The sequence below is a fragment of the Coregonus lavaretus genome (genome assembly GCF_964263955.1).
Source record: "Coregonus lavaretus genome assembly, chromosome: 16".
Taxonomy (NCBI): Eukaryota; Metazoa; Chordata; class Actinopteri; order Salmoniformes; family Salmonidae; genus Coregonus; species Coregonus lavaretus.
The window spans coordinates 35,933,394-35,958,325 of NC_140003.1; the positions used below are offsets into that span (position 1 = coordinate 35,933,394).

Here is a 24,932-nt window from a genome sequence, read left to right on the forward strand (position 1 = left end):
ACTCTCACAGACATCTAAATGCTTCTCTCTGAAGTGTGGTCATGTATTGTGTTGTTCAGCTCTGTGCTGTTTTGTGTAGACTGAGGACAAGCAGAAGCATGCAATCTTCCTCTCAAATTGGCCATATCCTGTGCTCTTAGTCAGGTTTGGTCAGACCTCGCTGTGGCCTTCTAAGCGTTGCCTTTCCCAGTAGCTTTCCTGAAGTTTCTGTGGGAATTTTCTGTGTCCAATCTACCCTTATTCACAAAGCTGGAATAGCTGTGTAATTTGTCTGTCACATTAATTTAACATTTACATTTGAGTAATTTAGCAGACGCTCTTATCCAGAGTGACTTAGAGGAGCAATTAGGGTTAAGTGCCTTGCACAAGGGGCACAGACAGATTTTTTCACCTAGTCGGCTCAGGGATTCAACCAGAGACCATTTGGTTACCGTCCCAATGCTCTTAACCACTATGCTACCTGCTGCACACTCATACCTGCCTACCTACCGCACACTCCTATATGAATCTAATGTTTCTATGTTCACTGTCAGTGTGTTTCCCCTTAGACTACACTACACTTCCCATGAGTAGTGTGACCGGCCGCTGCTAAAACCATTCCTGCCCTGTTCAGTGGGGTGGGGACCTTTGTAATGGCTCCACCCTGTGGTGAGCATTGAGCAGCTGTATTCTGTGCTGGGGGAATGGGAGAGACTTGGCTCCAGCCTGTGGTGAGCATTGAGCAGCTTTATTCTGTGCTGAGGGAATGGGAGAGACTTGGCTCCACCCGGTGGTGAGCATTGAGCAGCTGTATTCTGTGCTGAGGGAATGGGAGAGACTTGGCTCCAGCCTGTGGTGAGCATTGAGCAGCTGTATTCTGTACTGAGGGAATGGGAGAGACTTGGCTCCAGCCTGTGGTGAGCATTGAGCAGCTGTATTCTGTGCTGAGGGAATGGGAGAGACTTGGCTCCAGCCTGTGGTGAGCATTGAGCAGCTGTATTCTGTGCTGAGGGAATGGGAGAGACTTGGCTATAGGTTTCTATCTAGCATTACTTCTGCACTCCTGTGTATTATAAAACAATGTGATGTTGCATCCCCAATTCAATATTTCTACCCTGGTGGGAGAATGGGAAGAGAGAAAAGGAGTTTGCGTGTTATTATACACATTTAAGCGTGGTATTAAAGATATGTCTGTATCTCTCTCCTCTCTGTTTATGTGTAAGTGTCTGTACGTAGTATTGTAGTGTGTTGAAATAGCTAATGACAGATATATGTTGTTCCTCAGGATGTGTGTATGAGGGCTGACAGACTGGGTCCAGCCATGGAGTCAGAGCGGAACTGCAGCTCTTACTGTGACTCCAGACTCTGCCTCATCCACCCTGGAGTCAATACAAAGAAGGGCCTGGAGATACTGCAGAGACTATGTACCCTCAGCACGGTAAACACACACACATGCACACACACAAACAGTTGCTTTTGTATTGACCTCTGTGCCCATTGCCCAAAGTGTCAGCCCACTGGGCACACAGTGGTTGAATCAACGTTGTTACCACGTCATTTCAATAAAATTACGTTGCACCAACGTGGATAGTCATCCATCCCCAGTGGGAGGGTCAGGTTTAAGGTTGGTGTTACACCCTTCTAAATGATCTCTATTCAATTTAATGAGCTAAACTAATAACATATAATGTGAACATTGTGATATTTTTATGGTATAATTGTATTATAACAGTGAAAAAAAGTATGTAGTGAGTTCACCAATATAAAAATGTATCTGCTCCTTTAAGAGATGTAAACGGGAGCTCAATGACTTGCAATGTGGTGTCAGGAGGAGCCTGGTGCTGAAATGAAAGTAAACAGCAGAGCTGAATGTTGAGGACCCGAACACACTTTCTCCTTATACATTTCATTGAGCACTTGCACTAAGTCTCCTGCACTCAGAGTCCTCGGGATTCAAGAGAAAAGAAAGATCAGTCAACAACACGCATCGTCTCAGGTAAGAACCAACTGGGCACAGACTTCAATTCAACGTCCAACCTAACCAGGGTGTGCCCAGTGAGAGGAGAGAGAGCAAATATTCCAATTATTCTTATGTATCATAGCTTCTCTTCTTTGCACTGTGTTTAAAATTCCTGCTTTATTGTTTATTTAATAAATCAAATAAAAGAATAGAGAAGGAAATACATAAGCGTACTTATTTAGTAAATGCTAAAATGACACAGATTATAAAGTTGATTTCACTTTCGGTTTGTTCGCAGGCATGGCGTCATTTAGCACTGTGCTGTCTGAAGATCAATTCCTTTGCTCTGTCTGTCTGGATGTTTTCAAGAAACCAGTCACAATCCCATGCGGTCACAACTTCTGCATGGCTTGTATCAACGAATACTGGAGAACCAATGTCATGTGCCAGTGTCCACTGTGTAAGCACAAATTCCCCAAAAGACCTGAGCTAAAGGTTAATACTTTCATTTCTGATATGGTTGCTCAGTTCTGGGGTTCAGCTCAAGGGAATGACACCAACTCCTTGGAGCAGGCGGCAGCCAAACCTGGAGCTGGAGAAGTGAACTGCGACTTCTGCATTGGAGGGAATGCCAAGGCCATTAAGTCTTGTCCAGATTGTCAGGCTTCTTACTGTGAGACTCACCTGGAGCCTCATAAGAAAGTCACAGCTTTAAAGAAACACAACCTAATCAACCCTGTGGGGAATCTTGAAGAACGATTGTGTAAGAGGCATGATAGACCTCTGGAGCAGTTTTGTAAGACTGACCAGACATATGTGTGTCAGTTCTGCACAGAGACTGACCACAATGCCCACAACATCGTCTCTCTAGTGTACGAAAGCAGGGACATTAAAGCTCAGCTGGAAAATATGGACGTTGAAGTGAAGCAAATGATTCAGGGTCGACTGCAGAAAGTTAAGGAGATTAAAGGCACAGTACAGTCCAACAAAAGAAATGCAGAGAAAGAGATAAAGGAAAGCTTGCAGGTCTTTACAGAATTGATGCGCTCCATTAAGAGTAGCCAGACTGTGCTTATTGAGGTGATTGAGGAGAAGCAGAAAGCAGCGGAGAGGCAGGCTGAAGGGCTCATTAAAGAGCTGGAGACGGAAATCACTGAGCTAAAGCAGAGACACTCTAAGCTAGAGCAGCTCTCACACACCAGAGACTATTTGCACCTCCTCCAGAGCTTCCCATCCCTGTGCAACGCTCTACCCACCAAGGACTGGTCGGAGATCAGGATTCAGAGTGTCGAGTATATCGGGACGGTGAGGAACGCTGCGAGGAGAGCTGGCTCTCAGTTTGAAGAGACACTGAACAAGGAAGTGAAGAGGTTGTGTGATGCTGAGCTGAAAATGATACAACAGTGGTCAGTAGATGTAACTCTGGACCTTGATACTGCCCACCACAATCTCCTCCTCTCTGAAGATACGAAACAAGCAAGACATGCCGGTAGAAGACAAAACCTCCCCGGCAACCCAGAAAGGTTCTCCTACATTTCCAGCGTCCTGGGAAAGGAGGGCTTCTCCTCAGGGAGATTCTACTACGAGGTGCAGGTGAAGGGAAATACTCTCTGGAGTGTTGGAGTGGCCAGAGAGACCATCAACAGAAAGGTTATTGCAGCAAAGCCTGAGAATGGACTCTGGACTGTCCAGCTGGGGAAAGGGAATGTCTACCAGGCCTGCACCACAGACCCTACCCCCCTCTCCCTGAGTAACAAGCCCCAGACGATAGGTGTCTATGTGGACTATGAAGAGGGTGAGGTCTCCTTGTACGATGCTCATACCAGGTCTCATATCTACTTGTTTACTGGTTGTACCTTCACTGACAAACTTTACCCATACTTCAACCTTGGGGTTTGTGGCATTGATAAAATGTCAGCACCATTGATCATCTCTTCTGTGAGCCAATCTGATTGAGATATCACTCATGTGTCATTGACATTCTAAAGAACAGGACATTCCATACATTGATTAATATTCAATCACTAGAGAGGTATAAATTGTATCTTTTTTGTTGTTGTTGAGGGGGTTACAGGTATAATATTTAAAATCATATTCTCAATTCATTATTTCACACCCCCAACCTCTCATTACATTTACATTTTAGTCATTTAGCAGACGCTCTTATCCAGAGCAACTTACAGTTAGTGAGTGCATACATTATTTTTAAATTTTTCATACTGGCCCCCCGTGGGAATCGAACCCACAACCCTGGCGTTGCAAACGCCATGCTCTACCAACTGAGCTACATCCCTGCCGGCCATTCCCTCCCCTACCCTGGACGACGCTGGGCCAATTGTGCGCCGCCCCATGGGTCTCCCGGTAGCGGCCGGCTACGACAGAGCCTGGATTCGAACCAGGATCTCTAGTGGCACAGCTAGCACTGCGATGCAGTGCCTTGGACCACTGCGCCACTCATCCCATTTCCCCAACCCCACCCAGCCAACATGTATCCATCCAATCCTGGTTTGATGTACTGCCAAATCCTCTAAACCGATGTTGGAGGAAGCTTATGGTAGAGAAATGAACATTAAATTATCTGGCAACAGCTCTGGTGGACATTCCTGCAGTCAGCACGCCAATTGCACGCTCCCTCAAAACTTGAGACATCTGTGGCATTGTGTTGTGTGACAAAACTGCACATTTTAGAGTGGCCTTTTATTTTACCCAGCACAAGGTGCACCTGTGTAATGATCATACTGTTTAATGAGCTTCTTAATATGCCACACCTGTCAGGTGGATGGATTATCTTGGCAAAGGAGAAATGCTCACTAACAGGGATGTAAGCTAATTTGTGCACACAATTTGAGAGAAATAAGCTTTTTGTGCGTATGGAAAATGTCTGGAATCTTTTATTTCAGCTCATGGAACATGGGACCAACAATTCACATTATTATACGTTAAGTGTAGATATATAGATTGTATCTTGCTAAGAATCACATTTGCTGGAGTGTATTGTGATGTCTTTTACGATTGTATGATGACATACTGAAAATGTAGCTCCTTACTAATCCTGCCCCAATATATGCATATATATCTTGAAAAGAGTGTGTGAAAATATTACATTTAATCATCTTTGCATTAAAATGATCTGAAATGGGCACACTGCTTTTCGATATCTTTGTTATTTGGTCAAATTCTCAGTAAATCTTCTGTGGCTACAACAAAAACAGCTTTATGAACTCCTACATAATATGAACAGAAAGTGTGAAGGTATTGGATAAATGGCAACCATAAAGATACATGGTTCAGCTGACAGAGCCATGTTAAGGGTTAATTCATCCATGTACTGTACCTTTGAGAGCAGCTGCAGTACAGCTTAGCAGTAAGGGACAGGGACAAGCCATGATAATGTCACTCTAAAGTGAGACTGGAGAACTTTATGCTTAGACATAGCTACATTTCCTCACATATCTCTCTAGAAGAGTAAAAGAGTACAAAATGTACTGACTTTGACACGGCTACTCTTCTGAACACACACACAGGTGAGTGGAAGTTTGTAAAAACGGCTAGCTGGAGCTCATCTGAGCGGTCGGCTGTGAATGCCCTCACCCGCTACTACTTATTGCTGATTGTTAAGATACTGACTCGCTACAGGCTGTCCGTCAAGAACAAGGCAGATGTGTCTATATATAGAGTTTTATTGGCTCTTGTTCACCACCACACATTAGCACACACAAACACATAGAAGTGATGTTTGTGCTATATACGTAGGAATGGACTTTTAGTGGACGCATGCACAATCTTCCTAGTAAACACACTGATAACTTAGTCGGCAGCCAAACGTACGTCTTCTTCTTCTATGATATAATGGTGGTCCGCAAACCATCATTAAAGGAGTCTAAATGTCTAAATCCTCCTACCTAACTCAGTACTTCTGAGAAAATCAAAAAGAGCCCTGCTAACTTCTAATAGACCCTCCCCCATCCCCAAAATCCCTTCCAACCCCCCCAACCCGTCCAACCTTAATGACCGTACGCTTCAATCTTTACCTCTCTTCAACATACTTACAACAATATAACAACACATGCGCCACCATTTCATCGACCATAAACTCCAGACACAAACCATTCACATGCTTGCCAATCAGATGTAATGACGAGTTCAATGTACAATGTCCTAAGCGCAATCGAGCAAACACCACCTCTTCCTTCCTAATCTGACCATTGAATCTTGATCCACCGACCTTTCTTTTGAGGGCATATAAATACCGGCCCTTGGGAACTTGCGTCTTCATCTGCCGACAGTGATAGCCATTCTGACCTGGAGTGGGAGGGGTCAAAGTCCAAATGTGCATTCGGGCACTCTGATTGGTGGAAACCAGGAGGCTGTGATAGACAGCTGAGAAGGGGAGAACTCACCCTAACGGAACTGTGGGGAAAGACACGTTCAAAGGCATGGCCTTTTTTACAGGTTATTTCATTTGTGCTGCATTGCGTCTGTTGTATGTTATGTTTAGGGCCTTGTGTCTTGCACAATCATGTGACATGCCTGGTTTTTAACCTATATTCAAAGCTTTTTCATCAAACTGTCCCCATTTCTTTTTATATCAGATGATCCAGCACCATCCTCAGAGAATTGCTTTAATTTTTTGTGTAATTCTCATTTATGGATAAGGCTTTTAAATGCAAGATATAATCTTCCTATTTCACGTGATTGCTCAGAACACAGGGCCTTAGTTATGTTGTGTTGTTTATTCAAGTTTCAACACCTGTCATAGCCCAGTTATAAATATCATGAAGGGCATACAGTGGGGGAAAAAAGTATTTAGTCAGCCACCAATTGTGCAAGTTCTCCCACTTAAAAAGATGAGAGAGGCCTGTAATTTTCATCATAGGTACACGTCAACTATGACAGACAAATTGAGAATTTTTTTCTCCAGAAAATCACATTGTACGATTTTTAATGAATTTATTTGCAAATTATGGTGGAAAATAAGTATTTGGTCACCTACAAACAAGCAAGATTTCTGGCTCTCACAGACCTGTAACTTCTTCTTTAAGAGGCTCCTCTGTCCTCCACTCGTTACCTGTATTAATGGCACCTGTTTGAACTTGTTATCAGTATAAAAGACACCTGTCCACAACCTCAAACAGTCACACTCCAAACTCCACTATGGCCAAGACCAAAGAGCTGTCAAAGGACACCAGAAACAAAATTGTAGACCTGCACCAGGCTAGCCCCAAAGCCACTGCCCCAAAACCACTGCTCTAGAGGAGATCTGCATGGAGGAATGGGCCAAAATACCAGCAACAGTGTGTGAAAACCTTGTGAAGACTTACAGAAAACGTTTGACCTGTGTCATTGCCAACAAAGGGTATATAACAAAGTATTGAGAAACTTTTGTTATTGACCAAATACTTATTTTCCACCATAATTTGCAAATAAATTCATAAAAAATCCTACATTGTGATTTTCTGGATTTATTTTCTCATTTTGTCTGTCATAGTTGACGTGTACCTATGATGAAAATTACAGGCCTCTCTCATCTTTTTAAGTGGGAGAACTTGCACAATTGGTGGCTGACTAAATACTTTTTTCCCCCACTGTAAATACACTTAAATTGTGTTTTTGTATTACATTACACTTCACTGTGTTATGCTGTAGTCTTGATTTAGAGACAGATTGAACAAGTGGGAACGTCCTCACAGTGCCCTTTCTTGTTTTAATCTCTTAATAAACATTTGTTCCTAAACACCATATTTCTGAAAAAAGTATAAAACCATAATGATACGTTAGTACTACTGTTTACATGTATTGCGAAAGCTAGTTGGGCATAACTGCATAATGTGGTTGTCTACTACTGTACACTAGAGAAGAAATTCCAGTAAAAAAATTCCAGTGTCAAGAGCCAACAGATTTCATAAAGTCCCATGTGGTTTATTTTTGGATCTCTTCCCAGACCCAGACATGACTTCCACCAGCAGCCTGCTGTCTGAGGAACAGTTCCTGTGCCCCATCTGTCTAGACGTGTTCACCAGCCCAACCCCATGTGGACACAACAAGGACTGCATACATGGGTACTGGCATACCACCAGCCCGTGTCAGTGTCCCAAATCTGAGATGGCCGATCAGTTCAGGAGGTCAGTTGAAATGAGTGCTACTGCTACTATTACCCAGGACCAACCACTGGACCAAGCCCAACCTCAAGCTGCCCAACGTGGAGAGGTACCCTGTGACATCTGCTCTGAGAGGAAAGTCAAGGCCTTGAAGTCCTGCCTGGAGTATTGGGCCTCTTACTGTGAGATTCACTTGGAGCCTCACCACGTACTGGCCATCTTCAAGAAACACAATCTGATCAAGCCTGTGATGAAAATGGAGGACGGCGTGTGTAAGAGGCACCAGAAGCTTCTTGAGCTGTTCTGTAGAAGTAACCAGACGTACGTGTGTCAGGTCTGCACTGAGAAAAGACTCAAGAAACACAACATTGTCCCTTTGGAGTAAGAAAACAGAGAGAGGATGGCTCATCTGGGGAATATGGAAGATGTAATGCAGCAGATGATTCAGGGTCGACTGCAGAAAGTGAAGGACATCAAAAACACAGTACAATCAGGCAGAATAAATGCAGAGAGAGAGATTAGGGAGAGCTTGTAGGTCTTTACTGCTCTGGTGCGCTCCATTCAGAGAAGCCAGGCTGAGCTCATTGAGGTGATTGGGGAGAAGCAGAAAGCAGCAGAGAGGCGGGCTGAAGGAGAGACACTGAGCTGGAGCAGCTCTCACACACTAAGGACAACCTTCACATCATCCATAGCTTCCCATCCCTGTGCACCCCTCCTCCCACCAGGAACTGGTCTGAGATCAGTGTTCAAAGTGTTGTGTATGTAAGAACAGTGAGGAGAGCTGTGAGTAGAGCTGGGTCCCAGTTTGAGAAGTCAGTGAAGAATGAAGTGAAAAGATTATGTGACACAGAATTTACAAGAATTCAGCAGTGTGCCGTGGATGTGACCCTTGACCCTGATACAGCTCCCCCTAAACTCATCCTCTCTGACAACGGTAAACAAGTGGCACACGGCAACACAGTGCTGAACCTCCCTGACAACCCCGAGAGGTTTTACCCTTGTGTCAGTGTCCTGAGGAAGGAGGGCTTCTCCTCAGGGAGGTTGTACTACAAGGTGCAGGTGAAGGGGAAGACCGAGTGGGACATAGGAGTAGGGAGAGAGTCTGTCAACAAGAAACGAGGGAATACCCTATACCAGGGTTCTTCAATTCCGGTCCTGTAGGGCCGAAACACTTCTGTTTTTTATTTCTACCTGGTAGTTAATTGCACTCACCTGGTGTCCCAGGTCTGAATTAGCCCCTGATTAGAAGGAGAGGGTGAAAAACAGAGGTGTCTCGGCCCTCCAGGACCGGAATTGAAGAACCCTGCCCTAAACCCTAAACCCTGAGCGTGGCTACTGGACAGTAGGCCTGAGTACTGGGCTCTGACGACCCCCCCTGTCCCCCTGCCACTGGTCGAGAAGCCGCAGAGGGTGGGGGTGTATGTGGACTGGGAAGCGGGGCATGTGTCATTTTATGATGTGGAATCCAAGTCTCATATCTACTCATTCACAGTTACATCTTCGCAGAGGGACTCTGTCCATACTTCAACCCCTGAAAGAATAATGGTGCGGTCAACTCTCCCGTCAGTGACCTCACCTCCTCACCTTAACATTTCACCTCTTTTTAGAAGAGGACACTGAGGCCTATTCTCATTTTGTTTGCTCAACTCCTACATCCTCTCTCCTCTGTCCTCTCTGGCCTCTTTTGAAAAAGGTCAAAGGTAATCAAGGAGAGGCGGCGAGGAGAGGGAAAGTGGACTAAAATGCGCTTGCATGAAATCGCGCGTCATCAGGCAAATTATGTTCACAGGGTAGAATCCCAAAATAAATGCATGAAGTGATAAAAACAAATGTAGCTGGTTCTGCAAGACATTTAATAGATAAAAGGAAAAGTAGGATATTATTTTTAAATGTTTGCATGCTTTTCTCCTTTGAGGAAACAATAGCTGGTTCAAATGGGGAGTGGCTGATTTCAAAACTCTTCAGCAAAAGACTCTGGTAGCATACACTTGTGCTTCCTCGCCAATCAAATCAAATCAAATTGTATTTGTCACATACACGTGTTTAGCAGATGTTATAGCGGGTGTAGCGAAATGCTTGTGCTTCTAGCTCCGACAGTGCAATAATATCTAACAAGTAATATCTAACAATTTCACAACATATACCCAATACACACAAAACTAGTAAGGAATGGGATTTAAGAATATATACATATATGGACAAGCAATGACAGAGCAGCATGGACTAAGATACAGTAGAATATTATAGAATAGAATGCAGTATACAGTGGGGGAAAAAAGTATTTAGTCAGCCACCAATTGTGCAAGTTCTCCCACTTGAAAAGATGAGAGAGGCCTGTAATTTTCATCGTAGGTACACGTCAACTATGACAGACAAATTGATTTAAAAAAATCCAGAAAATCACATTGTAAGATTTTTAATGCATTTATTTGCAAATTATGGTGGAAAATAAGTATTTGGTCACCTACAAACAAGCAAGATTTCTGGCTCTCACAGACCTGTAACTTCTTCTTTAAGAGGCTCCTCTGTCCTCCACTCGTTACCTGTATTAATGGCACCTGTTTGAACTTGTTATCAGTATAAAAGACACCTGTCCACAACCTCAAACAGTCACACTCCAAACTCCACTATGGCCAAGACCAAAGAGCTGTCAAAGGACACCAGAAACAAAATTGTAGACCTGCACCAGGCTGGGAAGACTGAATCTGCAATAGGTAAGCAGCTTGGTTTGAGGAAATCAACTGTGGGAGCAATTATTAGTAAATGGAAGACATACAAGACCACTGATAATCTCCCTCGATCTGGGGCCCCACGCAAGATCTCACCCCGTGGGGTCAAAATGATCACAATAACGGTGAGCAGAAATCCCAGAACCACACAGGGGGACCTAGTGAATGACCTGCAGAGAGCTGGGACCAAAGTAACAAAGCCTACCATCAGTAACACACTACGCCGCCAGGGACTCAAATCCTGCAGTGCCAGACGTGTCCCCCTGCTTAAGCCAGTACATGTCCAGGCCCGACTGAAGTTTGCTAGAGTGCATTTGGATGATCCAGAAGAGGATTGGGAGAATGTCATATGGTCAGATGAAACCAAAATAGAACTTTTTGGTAAAAACTCAACTCGTCTTGTTTGGAGGACAAAGAATGCTGAGTTGCATCCAAAGAACACCATACCTACTGTGAAGCATGGGGGTGGAAACATCATGCTTTGGGGCTGTTTTACTGCAAAGGGACCAGGACGACTGATCCGTGTAAAGGAAAGAATGAATGGGGCCATGTATCGTGAGATTTTGAGTGAAAATCTCCTTCCATCAGCAAGGGCATAGAAAATGAAATGTGGCTGGGTCTTTCAGCATGACAATGATCCCAAACACACCGCCCGGGCAACGAAGGAGTGGCTTCGTAAGAAGCATTTCAAGGTCCTGGAGTGGCCTAGCCAGTCTCCAGATCTCAACCCCATATAAAATCTTTGGAGGGAGTTGAAAGTCTGTGTTGCCCAGCGACAGCCCCAAAACATCACTGCTCTAGAGGAGATCTGCATGGAGGAATGGGCCAAAATACCAGCAACAGTGTGTGAAAACCTTGTGAAGACTTACAGAAAACGTTTGACCTGTGTCATTGCCAACAAAGGGTATATAACAAAGTATTGAGAAACTTTTGTTATTGACCAAATACTTATTTTCCACCATAATTTGCAAATAAATTCATTGAAAATCCTACAATGTGATTTTCTGGAAAAAAAATTCTCATTTTGTCTGTCATAGTTGACGTGTACCTATGATGAAAATTACAGGCCTCTCTCATCTTTTTAAGTGGGAGAACTTGCACAATTGGTGGCTGACTAAATACTTTTTTTCCCCACTGTACATATGAGATGAGTAGTGCAAGATATGTAAACATTATTAAAGTGACTAGTGTTCCATTTCTTAAAGGAGGGGAGGACCGTCTTTCGTTTGCCTACTAACAAATTGACAATCTCCTCGTCCAATCAACCACTTATCGGTTTCCGGGTCACGGAGGAAAGAGGACGGAGGAGAGAGGCAGTGGTGTAAAGTACTTAAGTAAAAATACTTGAAAGTACTACTTAAGTCGTTTTTTGGGGTATCTGTACTTTACTTTAATATTAATATTTTTGACAACTTTTACTTTTATTTCACTACATTCCTAAAGAAAATGATGTACTTTTTACTCCATACATTTCCCCTGACACCCAAAAGTACTAATTACATTTTGAATGCTTAGCAGGACAATAAAATGGTCTAATTCACACAATTATCAAAATAACATCCCTGGTCATCCCTACAGCCTCTTATCTGGTGGATTCACTAAACACATGCTTCATTTGTCAATTATGTCTGAGTGTTGGAGCGTGCCCCTGGCTATCCATAAATAAAATAAAAACAAGAAAATGATGCCGTCTGGTTCGCTTAATATAAGGACTTTGAAATTATTTATACTTTTACTTTTAATTTTGATACTTAAGTATATTTGATCAATTACATTTACTGTTGATACTTAAGTATATTTAAAACCAAATACTTTTAGACTTTTACTCAAGTAGTAGTTTACTGGGTGACTTTCACTTTTACAGTCATTTTCTATTAAGGTATCTTTACTTTTACTGAACTATGACAATTGGGTACTTTTTCCACCCCTGGAGAGAGGACAGAGGAGGGAGGGTGGAGGATGGACTTTTGTTCAAATGAGAAAAGGCCTGAGTGTTGTGTCAGTTTTATTTGTTTTGCAATAAGATATATTTTCTCGATCTTATGTATTGTGTAGTTGATTTAATCAAGATATATTGAATATGAATAAAGGTTCATAAAGGTAGTCTGTTTTCTGTGCATTGGGCTTGCAAATTTCTGTTCAATAAAATTTTTAGGTGATCAAAATAAACACTTAACAGAACATGTTGAAGGTTTTGGGCATACTCCAATCATTCCAGAAAGCAAATGATAGCAGCAAAAACACATACAATAATTTTAACACATTAAAAACATACACAAACACACACATACCTAAAGTTTAGGTAATTACTCATGTTTCTTATTCATGAAGAACTCCTAATTGAAATGGGATTGATATCTACTGTAGATGGGAGTGGAGCTGCAGAGGCGGTCTCTCTCCCCTGTGCTCTGTGCAGTGGTCTGGACCATGCTCTCCTGTGGCATCTTGCTGGCATTCTGCTTCCTGCTCTTCACCCTGCGCTTCAAGAACAACAGGTACACACACACACACACACACACACGCACACACACACACACACACACACACACATACACACGTTTAAAAGCATATGCACATGCTCAAATCGATACACAGGCGTGAACAGTCTTACCTTTATTTTGTTGATCTGTGTGTGTGTTTCTCTCTGTCTCAGGATAGTGAAGATGTCCAGTCCTAACCTCAATGTGCTGACTCTGTGTGGAAGTATCCTCACCTACAGCAGTGGCTTCCTTTTTGCTTTTGAGGAACGCACCCACCTACAAGGGGGAGGAGCGAGAACAATACTACAGGTAAGACACAGTCACTGCCCAGCTACACTCTTCCTCTCTGCTCCTCTCAAAACAACATGCTCTGTGTAGCAGGTAGAACGTCACAGTGACGTGACGCTGATGGCAAAGCAACACAACGCTTATAGTGGAGCTGAAGTGTCACACAGACACACACACACTCCAACACAGACACACACACACACAGACATACACATTGTTCTGATGATGCCATGCTGTGTGATATTATGGATTGTTACTGTGGTGTATCCTAGGCCAGGATCTGGACTTTGTGTATTGGCAGCACTCTGGTCTTTGGGCCCATCCTGGGGAAAACATGGCGGCTCTACAGAGTATTCACCCAACGCATGCCTGACAAGAGAGTGGTAAGCAGGCTCCTCCTCTCACTCTGTCTCTCTGGTCGAAGTGTGTGTTGTGGTGTTGTATCTCATGTCACTCCTCCTTTGTGCATGTGTTATTTTTTTTTTTAAATTGGGGGGGGGGGTAAAGGCTTGTAATAAAGGATCTGTGTGTCGTAGAGTGTATGTGTTGCACAGTGTATTACTGAACTCTGTGTGTTTCAGATCATCAGAGACATCCAGTTGATGGGCTTGGTATCTCTGTTGATTCTGGTGGACCTGCTGGTTCTCACCGCCTGGAGTCTAACCGACCCGGTCAAATGTGCACGGTCCATTGGGGCTGTGGTCAAGGTGGTGGAGAGGGACGTGTCCTACTCTCTGTCTCAGCTGGACTCCTGTTCCTCTCTCTACTCAGACCTGTGGGTTATCCTCCTCGCTCTGATGAAGGTAAAACATACAACTGGGAGAAATACTCAGATAAACATGAGAGCAAATAGTAGCTGTTTCCTCTGAGTTTGTGTTGGTTTGTCATAGTAAACATGTCATGAACGTTATGTGGTTGTGTTGCGGTCTCTCCAGGGTAGCATGCTCCTGTATGGGACCTACCTGGCCGGTCTGACCAGCAACGTCAGCCTGCCTCCGGTCAACCAGTCCCCCACTATCATGACCGCGGTCAGCCTGGTCACCCTGTCCACGGCGGTGGTGGTCCCGGTGGCGCGGTTCCTGCAGGCCTGGCCTAATGTGGTCTATAGTGTGGTGGCTGGAGCCATCTTCATCTGTACCCTTGCCACCAACTGTATGCTGTTTTTACCTCAGGTGAGAGAGACAGTTAACGCACATCACTAGGGGTGTGCCGAGTACACTGACAAAACGAGGATTGTAACGATATGGAGAATATTCCGAATACGATTAGTATTTCTTGTAATTATCCGTGATCGGAAAAAAGTAATTTTCAGCTGCCAGCACGCATTTCTCTTTTGCTCAAACAGTGTGAAGTGCTGTGTTCTCTAAACAACTATTGGCTAGCTTTTCTGTCTGTAAAGATCAGGCGGGGTATCGGTTGAGCCTGCTGCAACGATTGGATTAGAACAAGCTGTATAACAAGCCCATACTTTCTTGCTATTATTATTTATTTTTGCCCAGGCATGTTTACAGAGCGACAGATCATTAGAAAATTAAATGACAAATGTTGATTGTTTATTTCTAGTGTGCAAATGTTGTGGCATAAGTGTCGGGAGAGAAGTTTTGCTCCTTTCGAAAGTGAAACAATATATGGGGCAAGCGAATTAGCCTACCTTCATCTAAATCTGTCTGGAATAAATGCAGGCAGTAGTAGCCAGCCATGCATTAGGCAATGTTTGTGCCTATTCTGTTGATAATTGAATAGGACTAAGTAAGTAAATCATGTGCATTTTCATCTGTCGGGGTCGTATAACAATGTGTGTGAATGAGTGAAGGAACATAACAATGTGCTCTGAGATGCACTCTGAGTGATAGCACAGTAATGCACACTTGAGGTATAGGCTTTACTGGCATTTAAACAACTAGCTCCCACAGTCTCACTTCAAAATGAGACATTTATCCATGTTTCTCAAACGTCAAATTTCAAAATGTTCAACGTTAAGTTTAGGCATTAACTCCAAATGTTTAAAGATAGGGTTACGTTTAGGCATTAACTCCGAAATCAAATCAAATAAAATAAAATTGTAGTTGCCACATGCGCCGAATACAACAGGTGTAGATCTTACCATGAAAATGCTTACTTACAAGCCCTTAACGAACAATGCAGTTCAAGAAATAGAGTTAAGAAAATATTTACTAAATAAACTAACGTAAAAAATAAAATAGAAAGTAACAAAATAAAATCACAACAATGAGGCAATATACAGGGCGTGCCGGTACAGAGTCACCTTAAGGTTAGGCATTAACTCTGAATGGTTAAGGTAAGGGTTAAGGTTCAGGATAGGCAAAAACAAAACGTTCGATTGGAATCAGAGACAGATGCTTACACCCATCCACCATCCCTATTTGAGGGTAACAGCGCTCACTGTTGCCCCTAGTGGCCGGTTTCAACGTTATCTCCCGACATCCTCAGACATGACTGGACGTAGAATACTGACTTGTATCATGGGTGACCTGGCTGCATTTAAAGTGCACTTCCGGGTTTTCCGATCACGAGTAAATCCGATTACGAGTATCAAGGGTGATAAAACAGATACTATTACGAATACGAGTATGACGAGGTCGACGTGCCCCTACACATCACAGACAGACAGACAGACAGACACAGACAGAAACAGACAGACACAGACAGAAACCCCCAATTCGAGTGGCTACGTGAGTGTTTCCCATACCTCACCATAGTGTGTTTGTGTCCCTCTGTGTGTGTGTGTGTCCCTCTGTGTGTGTGTGTGTGTGTGTGTCCCTCTGTGTGTGAGTGTGTGTGTGTGTGTGTGTGTGTGTCCCTCTGTGTGTGTGTTTGTGTCTGTGTGTCTCTTTGTGTGTTAACAAGGGAAAAAAACACATATGCTCTCCATGAGTCAACACGCTGCATCCTCCCCCAACAGGATGACTCCCCATAAGTAGCTGGTGGTGAGCTGATGCTATGGTACAGGAATGCATCCTGGACGGAAAGGAAGGAAGTACTTTAACAATGAGCAACACACTCCCAGACACACACACACACCTGGAGATTCCAAGGGTGTGGCACACTTGTCTGACAGTTATTCGACTAGCCATCATAATCCCCCCCCTTCCTCTCTCACTCTCTCCCCTCCCTCTTCCCAGTTGACCCAGTGGCGTCGGTTTGAGGAGGAGCACAACAACCCTAGTCAAATGGCGAAGTACTTCAGCAGCCCCAGAAAGAGTGTCCACTCTGTCTACAGCCAGGATGAGATCTACTATCTACTGGGAGAGAACAACTCTATGAAGAGGCTCCTCAATGAGGTAGTCTCAGTATGTAGGCGATGTAGTATTTTAACCCTCACTTGCCCTCTAATGGTTATAAAGGGTAGTGAAGCTCCCCCTTACTTACTAAAAAGGTCCCTACATGGTCCTGTATTCAACATAATCTCTGTGACCCCTCAACACTAGAATACATACCTACCTAAACTAATTTACTTTGTATTCTGAATACTCTTCTATTCATCACTAACTAACTTCACATATAACCTTTAACCCTAACCCATCTTTAGGTTAACCTTTAACCTGACTCTTTAGGTCCCAGATTGTTGTTGATTATGTTTTTTGTATTGAAGGGGATTTTAAAGCTTGTTGTTGTCATTTTGCAGAAGAATGCTGTGATTGACAGTCTGCAGGAGCAGGTGAACAATGCCAAAGACAAGCTACTGCGCCTCATGTCCAGTAGCCACCCCAACGAGGACCAGGAAATGGACTCTTCCATCACCAACCTCCACTCCTCATCCACCCAGACCACAGTTGTGCAGTCCGACTGCCTTCCAACTCCCCTACCACAGAGGGACATAGCAGAACCTCCCCTCTCCTCTCCTCCCTTTCCTCTACCTCCTCTGTTTGCTCTTCCCACTACTTCTGCTGTCTGTACACCTCCTTCTGAATCTCCCTCTGCTCCTCTCTCTACTCCTCCCCCTCCTGCCCTCTCTCTTCCCCCAGGGGATGGTGCGAGAGTTAAACAGTGGAGTGTAGAATTTGGTCAAGACATCCAGGGTGCAGGGATGGAGAATGAGACAGGGTGGTGTAAGGTTAAGGGGACTGGGTCCCAGCAGCAGTGTGGAGGGGAGAGATTTAACCTCCCAGGCTCCCCTAAGCCCTCTGTTTTCTCCAGGACAGGAGTCAGGACACCTGGGAAGAGGGCAGGGACACAAACGACACCCTCCTGTCAGTCAAACTATGTCACTTCCTCTTCCCATCTCTTTCCGGTGGGTTTGGGCCCTGCTCTTTCGGAACCCTTGGGTTGCCATGGCCATCCCGTGTTGCCATGGGAGACAAGCGTCAGGCCGGCAGGGTTTGTGAGCAGTGAGCATCTGCAGGAGATCCTCCAGGAACTGAGTGTGGACGCTGTCATGGAAACGGCCCTCCGCTCACCCAATCACAGCAGGGTGATCAGGAGACCGACTCTGCCGTCCTCGATCGACCCCTCGGTCCTCTCTCCCCTCTCCCTCCGTACCTCTCGCACCCCTCGCTCCCCTCATCCCCCTCTCCTCTTCCGCTATCCCAGTATCTCCCCCTACGTGATGAGGAAACGCAGACCTCCATTCCATCAACCCAGAGGGGGGCCTCCGCCCTGTTACTACCCAGGGTCAGAGCCTCCTGTCTGGGGAAGGAGGAGGGACGCTGGACCCTCACAACCAGACAAGCACCCCTCAAAAAGACAACCCCAGCTCGAGCCTGTCGGCACAGAGACCAGTCCCCTCTGCTCTGAAGACAGTGATGCAGATGAACGGGAAGAGGCAGGGCATAGAGTAACAAACAGGTGCGGGAGGCGTGGCTCAAGGTGGGAGCACCAGCTACCACTCCCTCGAAAATGCTCCATCACCCCCTTCTCAGGACACACCCACACAGGCCCTTCAAATGGTGAGGGGGGCGGCAAGGGAGGGCTAGACCGAGACCGTGGCAGGGACTCGTATGGTTACTGGGACTCAGACTCCAGCATCTCGGCTGACTACTGCTACCACCACCGACCCTACTGCGACGCCTGCCTGCCACACGGCTCCTACCCCTCCAGCGACAGCTCCTCCTCAGACTCCTCGGACAGCGAGTACGGCGGCTTCGCCAGCCTCTGCCGCTCCACGCACCCTGTGGTCAACTTCAAGGAAGACCTCAATCCCACCTTCATATGAGCCTGTCTGGAACCTAGATTGAACGGGTGCTGCGGAAGAATCATTCAAGTCAAATTGTGTTGTAATTTACTTTCAATGGCCAGTTCACGGCAGAACAATTGCGTTTCCACACTGTTGTAACACCATTGAGAAGTAGTAAATTGAGCGAGAACTGATGTAAATGCTTGCCTTGTAGGCCTACCCATCCAACATGGCTAATTAAAATAAAATAAAATAAAATACATTTTAATTTGTCACATGCGCCAAATACAGCCGGTGTAGACCTTACAGTGAAATGCTTACTTACAAGCACTTAACAAACAATGCAGTTTTAAGAAATAAATTAATAATAATAATAATTAAAGTAAAATAACAATAGCGAAGCTATATACAGGGGGTACCGGTACCGAGTCAATGTCCGGAGGCACCAGTTATTCGAGGTAATTGAGGTAATATGTACATGTAGGTAGAGTTAGAAGGCAAAACATCTGACTTTGCATTCATGGTAATGTGTCTTCCTTATCTACGTGTGGAGTATCCTAGCAACACATTACCTCACAACAATCACCATACAAACTCTTTCATTGGTTGCAAGTGTTTTAGAAATGGGACCAAGTTGGGGTGTGTTGTTCAATGGGTCGAGTTTTCTGTATGATGTTTGGGATCTGCTTTTAATTGATAGACTTTGTCTGTAACTTATTGCTCTAACTGCCAATGTCTCTAGGTCATGTTATAGAAAATGTATATTTGTCTCTAAATATGATACAGTATTTAGATCATATAGATTGTTGCATGTTACAAAAAAGGACTTGATTTTATTTTTATTTGTTACCACATACAGTGAGCTCCAAAGGTATTGGGACAGTGACACATTATTTATTGTTTTGGCTCTGTACTTTGATTTGAAATAATACAATGACTATGCTGTTAAAGTGCAGAATGTCAGCTTTAATTTTAGAGTATTTACATCCATATTGGGTAGACCATTTAGAAATTACAGCACTTTTTGTACATAGTCCCCATGTTTTAGGGGACCAAAAGTATTGGGACAAATTAACTTATATATACAGTTGAAGTCAGAAGTTTACATACACATTAGCCAAATACATTTAAACTCAGTTTTTCACAATTCCTGACATTTAATCCTAGTAAAAATTCCCTGTCTTAGGTCAGATAGGATCAACACTTTATTTTAAGAATGTGAAATGTCAGAATAATAGTGGAGAGAATTATTTATTTCAGCCAGTATGAAAAATGTATGCACTCACTAATTGTAAGTCGCTCTGGATAAGAGCATCTGCTAAATGACAAAAATATCAAAAAGGTTACACAGGTTACACAAACATTTACACAGATCAGACATGGACAGAGTATGATTAGCTCGGTTTCAAGGGTGTTTATTAATAAAATAATCAAAAGAAAAGGATAGGTCTCCCCTTGAGACCCTCTCCAGGATACCGTCTCCAACTACACGGAAGTTACCTTACTTCCCCCTGTGCTGCCCTTCTGGCAGCTTTATGGGCCTTGCACAGCTGGTGAGCAATCCACCCTTAATTACTCACCAGCTCCCAAATCAGCCCCAATTAGTCCTGTCCGGAGAGCCCATCAAGACCTGGCACGTCCAGCAGATGGAGCCACCGCCTCGTGTTGTATACTCCATCTGTTACCAGGCCTTGACGAGTCTCCCCCTGGTGGCTGACCCCCCCCCCAGCTCTGTCGGGGAGGGGACGGTTATCAGTGCAACGTCGGTCTCCCTTCTCGATAGGGCATCCGCGTTTCCATGCTTTGCCCCTGACCTGTGCACAACAGAAAAAGAGAAGCGTTGAAGGGACAAGAACCACCTGGTGACCCGATCGTTTGTGTCTTTTCCCCTGGCAATCCAGACCAGGGGAGCATGGTCCGTGACCAGGGTGTAGAGGTTACCTAACAGGTAATAGTTGAGCGCCCACTTCACCACCAGACACTCTCTCAACAATTGAGTATTTTTTATCTCTCGGTATCAGCTTTCGGCTGATGTACATGATGGGGTGCTCCTCCCCATCGTGTATCTGGGACAGAACGGCCCCTAGTCCCGTATCACATGCATCCGTCTGGACCACCATCGGCAGATGGAAATCGGTCGTTACGAGAATCGGATGGGAGCACAGAGCTTCCTTCAGACGGCTGAACGCTGCTTCTGTCTCGTCCGTCCATTTCACTGTTTTCTGGAGGCGGGCCCTGGTTAGATCGGTGAGGGGGGAAGCTATAGCCGCAAAGTTGGGGATAAACCGGCTATAGTATCTTGCCAGTCCCAGGAAGGACTTGACCTGTGTCTTGGTGTGTGGAACGTCCCAGTCACGTACCACGTGAACCTTCCTCTCCTGGGGCTTGACGTTCCCCTGTCCGATCAAATACCCCAAGTACTCCACCTCCTCGAACACTAGCTTGCATTTCTTGGGGTTTGCGGTCAACCCGGCTTGTCTGAGCGCGTTCAGCACCGCCTGGAGGCGCGTCAGGTGCTCCTCCCAACCTTGGCTGTGGATGATGATATCATCCAGATAGGCCGCTGCATACTGCTGGTGGGGTCGAAGCACTCTGTTCATCAGTCGCTGGACTGTGGGCAGGGCTCAATGGAGACCGAACGGGAGCACCCGGTAGTGGTACAGACCATCTGGTGTCGAGAACGCCATCTTCTCCCGGGAGGAGGCAGCCAATGGTACCTGCCAATATCCTTTGGTCAGGTCAAGGGTTCTGATGTACCGGGCCTTTCCCAGTCGGTCGATTAGCTTGTCCACCCTCGGCATGGGGTAGGTGTCGAATACGCTTATGTCGTTCACACACTGGAAATCATTACAGAAGCGGAGGCTACCGTCCGGTTTGGGCACCAACACGATGGGGCTGCACCATGCACTGTGGGACTCTTCAATGACCCCCATCCTCAGCCTCCACTTCTTGTTTCACGGCCTTCCGTCAGGCCTCCGGGATCCGATACGGCCTCTTTCTTACCGTGGTGTTCAATGAGGGTCGTGCGGCCCGGCTTCTCAGAAAACACCACCGTGTTCCGATCGACAAGCTCCCGGAGCTCTTGCTTCTGGGCCGGGTCGAGGTCCTCACTGCTCGGGACCACCACTGGTACCGTTGGCGTCCTGGGTCCCGACCATAACACGGCCAAGGCTGTCCTCTCGTGCCACTTCTTCAACAGGTTCACGTGGTAAATCTGTTGAGGTTTCCGTCTCCTGGCCCGGTATGCGGTAGTTGACAGGTCCCAGTTTCTCGACCACCTCGTATGGTCCATGCCATGTTGCCAGGAAATTACTTTCGGCCGTGGGGATCAACACCAACACCCTGTCTCCCACCTGGAATTCTCGGGGCTGGGCTCCCCGATTGTAGACCTGGGCTTGGGCGCGTTGGGCCTTCTCCATATGTTCCCTCACAACTGGCCATATGGCTGTCATCCGCTCCCGCATCGTCTCCACGTGCTCTACCACGCTGCGTAAGGGGGTCGGTTGGGCTCGTGGAACCGTTGAGCCCGATGGGCCAGGCTGTACTCGTAGCGGCTGAGTATCTACCGTTTGAGTCCGTTGTAGTTAGCCGCCTGTTCGTCGTTCAGGTCCCAATACGCCTTTTGGGCATTCCCAGAGAGGAGCGGGGCCAGCAGGCTTGCCCACTTCGGCCTTGACCATCCTTCCCGTAATGCTGTCCGTTCAAACGTACAGAGGTATGTTTCAATGTCATCGTCTTCCGTTAGCTTGATTAAAAACTGGTTGGGATGGGATTCAGGAAACGCTCCTCCTTGCAGCTCCCTGACTTCCTCCACGAGGCGGACATTTTGTAGTTGCTGTTCCTCCAGTGTTCGTTCCTGAACCGCCTGTTGTGCTTGTTGGGCCCGGACGAACTGAGCTATCAACTCGTCCATGCTGATGCTGTGTAAACGTCAACCCTGATCTGACCACGTTATCAAGGTGCCCGCATTCTCCACCACTTGTGGCAGATCAGGGGGTTGGGTCAAAACGTTTACACAGATCAGACACGGACAGAGTATGACTAGCTCGGTTTCAAGGGTGTTTATTAATAAAATAATCAAAAGAAAAGGAAAGGTCTCCCCCTTGAGACCCTCTCAAGGATACCGTCTCCAACTACACAGAAGTTACCTTACTTTCCCCAGTCCTCTCCCCTGTGCTGCCCTTCTGGCAGCTTTATGGGCCTTGTACAGCTGGTGAGCAATCCGCCCTTAATTACTCAACAGTTCCCAAATCAGCCCCAATTAGTCCTGTCTGGGGAGCCCGTCGAGACCTGGCACGTCCAGCAGGTGGAGCCACCGCCTCGTGATGTATACTCCATCTGTTACCAGGCCTCGACGAGTCTCCCCCTGGTGGCTGACCTGCTGTACGCCACATTACATACACTCAATTAGTATTTGGTAGCATTGCCTTTAAATTGTTTAACTTGGGTCAAACGTTTCGGGTAGCCTTCCACAAGCTTCCCACAATAAGTTGGGTGAATTTTGGCCCATTCCTCCTGACAGAGCTGGTGTAACTGAGTCAGGTTTCTAGGCCTCCTTGCTCGCACACGCTTTTTCTGTTCTGCCCACAAATGTTCTATAGTATTGAGGTCAGGGCTTTGTGATGGCCACTCCAATACCTTGACTTTGTTGTCCTTAGCCATTTTGCCACAACTTTGGAAGTATGCTTGGGGTCATTATCCATTTGGAAGACCCATTTGCGACCAAGCTTTAACTTCCTGACTGATGTCTTGAGATGTTGCTTCAATATATCCACATAATTTTCCTTCCTCATGATGCTATCTATATTGTGAAGAGCACCAGACCCTCCTGCGGCAAAGCACCCCCACAGCATGATGCTGCCACCCCGTGCTTCACGATTGGGATGGTGTTCTTCGGCTTGCAAGCCATCCTCTTTTTCCTCCAAACATAACGATGGTCATTATGGCCAAACAGTTCAATTTTTGTTTCATCAGACCAGAGGACATTTCTCCAGAAAGTACAATCTTTGTCCCCATGTGCAGTTGCAAACCGTATTCTGGCTTTTTTATGGTGGTTTTGGAGCAGTGGCTTCTTCCTTGCTGAGCGGCCTTTCAGGTTATGTTGATATAGGACTAGTTTTACTGTGGATATAGATACTTTTGTACCTGTTTCCTCCAGCATCTTCACAAGGTCCTTTGCTGTTGTTCTGGGAATGATTTGCACTTTTCGCAATTAGCCTATCAGAAGCTTCTAAAGCCATGACATCATTTTCTGGAATTGTCCAAGCTGTTTAAAGGCACAGTCAACTTAGTGTATGTAAACTTCTGACCCACTGGAATTGTGATACAGTAAATTATAAGTGAAATAATCTGTCTGGAAACAATTGTTGGAAAAATTACTTGTGTCATGCACAAAGTAGATGTCCTAACCGTCTTGCCAAAACGATAGTTTGTTAACAAGAAATTGTGGAGTGGTTGAAAAACGAGTTTTAATGACTCCAACCTAAGTGTATTTAAACTTCCGACTTCAACTGTATGTTGTAAAGTAGTCCAATGATTACAGCAAGCTTGTGACTCTACACTAAATGATTACGCAATGATTACAGCAAGCAAATATTACAGCAAGCTTGTGACTCTACAAACTTTTGCTGTTTGTTTTGGTTATGTTTCAGATTATTTTGTTCCCAATAGAAATTAATGGTAAATAATGTATTGTGTCATTTTGGAGTCACTTGTATTGTAAATAAGAATAGAATGTTTCTAAACACTTCTACATTAATGTGGATGCTACCATGATTATGGAATAGTCCTGAATGAATCATGAATAATGATGAGTGAGAAAGTTGCAGACACACAAATATCATTCCCCCAAGACATTCTAACCTCTCACCATTACAATAACAGGGTAGGTTTTTGAGGGGGTATGATATTTATGCCTCTGTAACTTTCTCACTCATCATTATTCACGATTCATTCAGGACTATCCATAATCATGGCAGCATCTAGATGAATGTAGAAGTGTTTAGAAACATATTCTATTCTTATTTACAATAAAAGTGACTCCAAAATGACACAATACATTATTTACCATTAATTTCTATTGGGAACAAAATAATCTGAAACACAACCAAAATAAAAAGAAAATCCATCCAAAAAGTTTGTAGAGTCACAACCTTGATGTAATCATTGCGTGCTAGGAATATGGGACCAAACACTAAACCTTTGAGTACTTTAATACACATAATAGTGAATTTGTCCCTGTCACGATCGTTCATTAACGAGAAG

General features: G+C 45.0%; 2 protein-coding genes and 1 pseudogene across 3 annotated transcripts in view; all 3 read left to right on the forward strand.

Moving 5' to 3' along the window:
• Positions 1-18,956, forward strand: part of LOC311143503 (putative G-protein coupled receptor 156) — a 29,234-nt gene extending 10,278 nt beyond the window's left edge. Inside the window, exons 2-9 of the mRNA XM_084179330.1 lie at positions 1,265-1,417; positions 13,134-13,261; positions 13,420-13,555; positions 13,807-13,917; positions 14,116-14,337; positions 14,470-14,706; positions 16,678-16,836; positions 17,181-18,956. Coding sequence (XP_084035456.1) covers positions 1,274-1,417; positions 13,134-13,261; positions 13,420-13,555; positions 13,807-13,917; positions 14,116-14,337; positions 14,470-14,706; positions 16,678-16,836; positions 17,181-18,707 — 2,664 coding nt within the window. The 5' untranslated portion in view covers positions 1,265-1,273 and the 3' untranslated portion in view covers positions 18,708-18,956. The remainder of the gene's footprint in view (positions 1-1,264; positions 1,418-13,133; positions 13,262-13,419; positions 13,556-13,806; positions 13,918-14,115; positions 14,338-14,469; positions 14,707-16,677; positions 16,837-17,180) is intronic.
• On the forward strand, positions 1,859-5,074 carry LOC311143504 (E3 ubiquitin-protein ligase TRIM39-like). Its single transcript, XM_084179331.1, has 2 exons — positions 1,859-1,975; positions 2,238-5,074. The coding sequence occupies exon 2, from the start codon at positions 2,240-2,242 to the stop codon at positions 3,893-3,895; it is 1,656 nt and encodes a 551-aa protein (XP_084035457.1). The 5' UTR covers positions 1,859-1,975; positions 2,238-2,239; the 3' UTR covers positions 3,896-5,074.
• On the forward strand, positions 7,889-9,626 carry LOC311143505 (E3 ubiquitin-protein ligase TRIM39-like; annotated as a pseudogene). The gene is made up of 2 exons: positions 7,889-9,194; positions 9,384-9,626. The product of its transcript is annotated as an E3 ubiquitin-protein ligase TRIM39-like (transcript).
• Positions 18,957-24,932: the final 5,976 nt, after the last annotated feature.

What these genes read in the sequence shown, in the direction of transcription:
- LOC311143504 (XM_084179331.1), top strand. Translation starts at nt 2,240, where the DNA reads ATGGCGTCATTTAGCACTGTGCTGTCTGAAGATCAATTCCTTTGCTCT.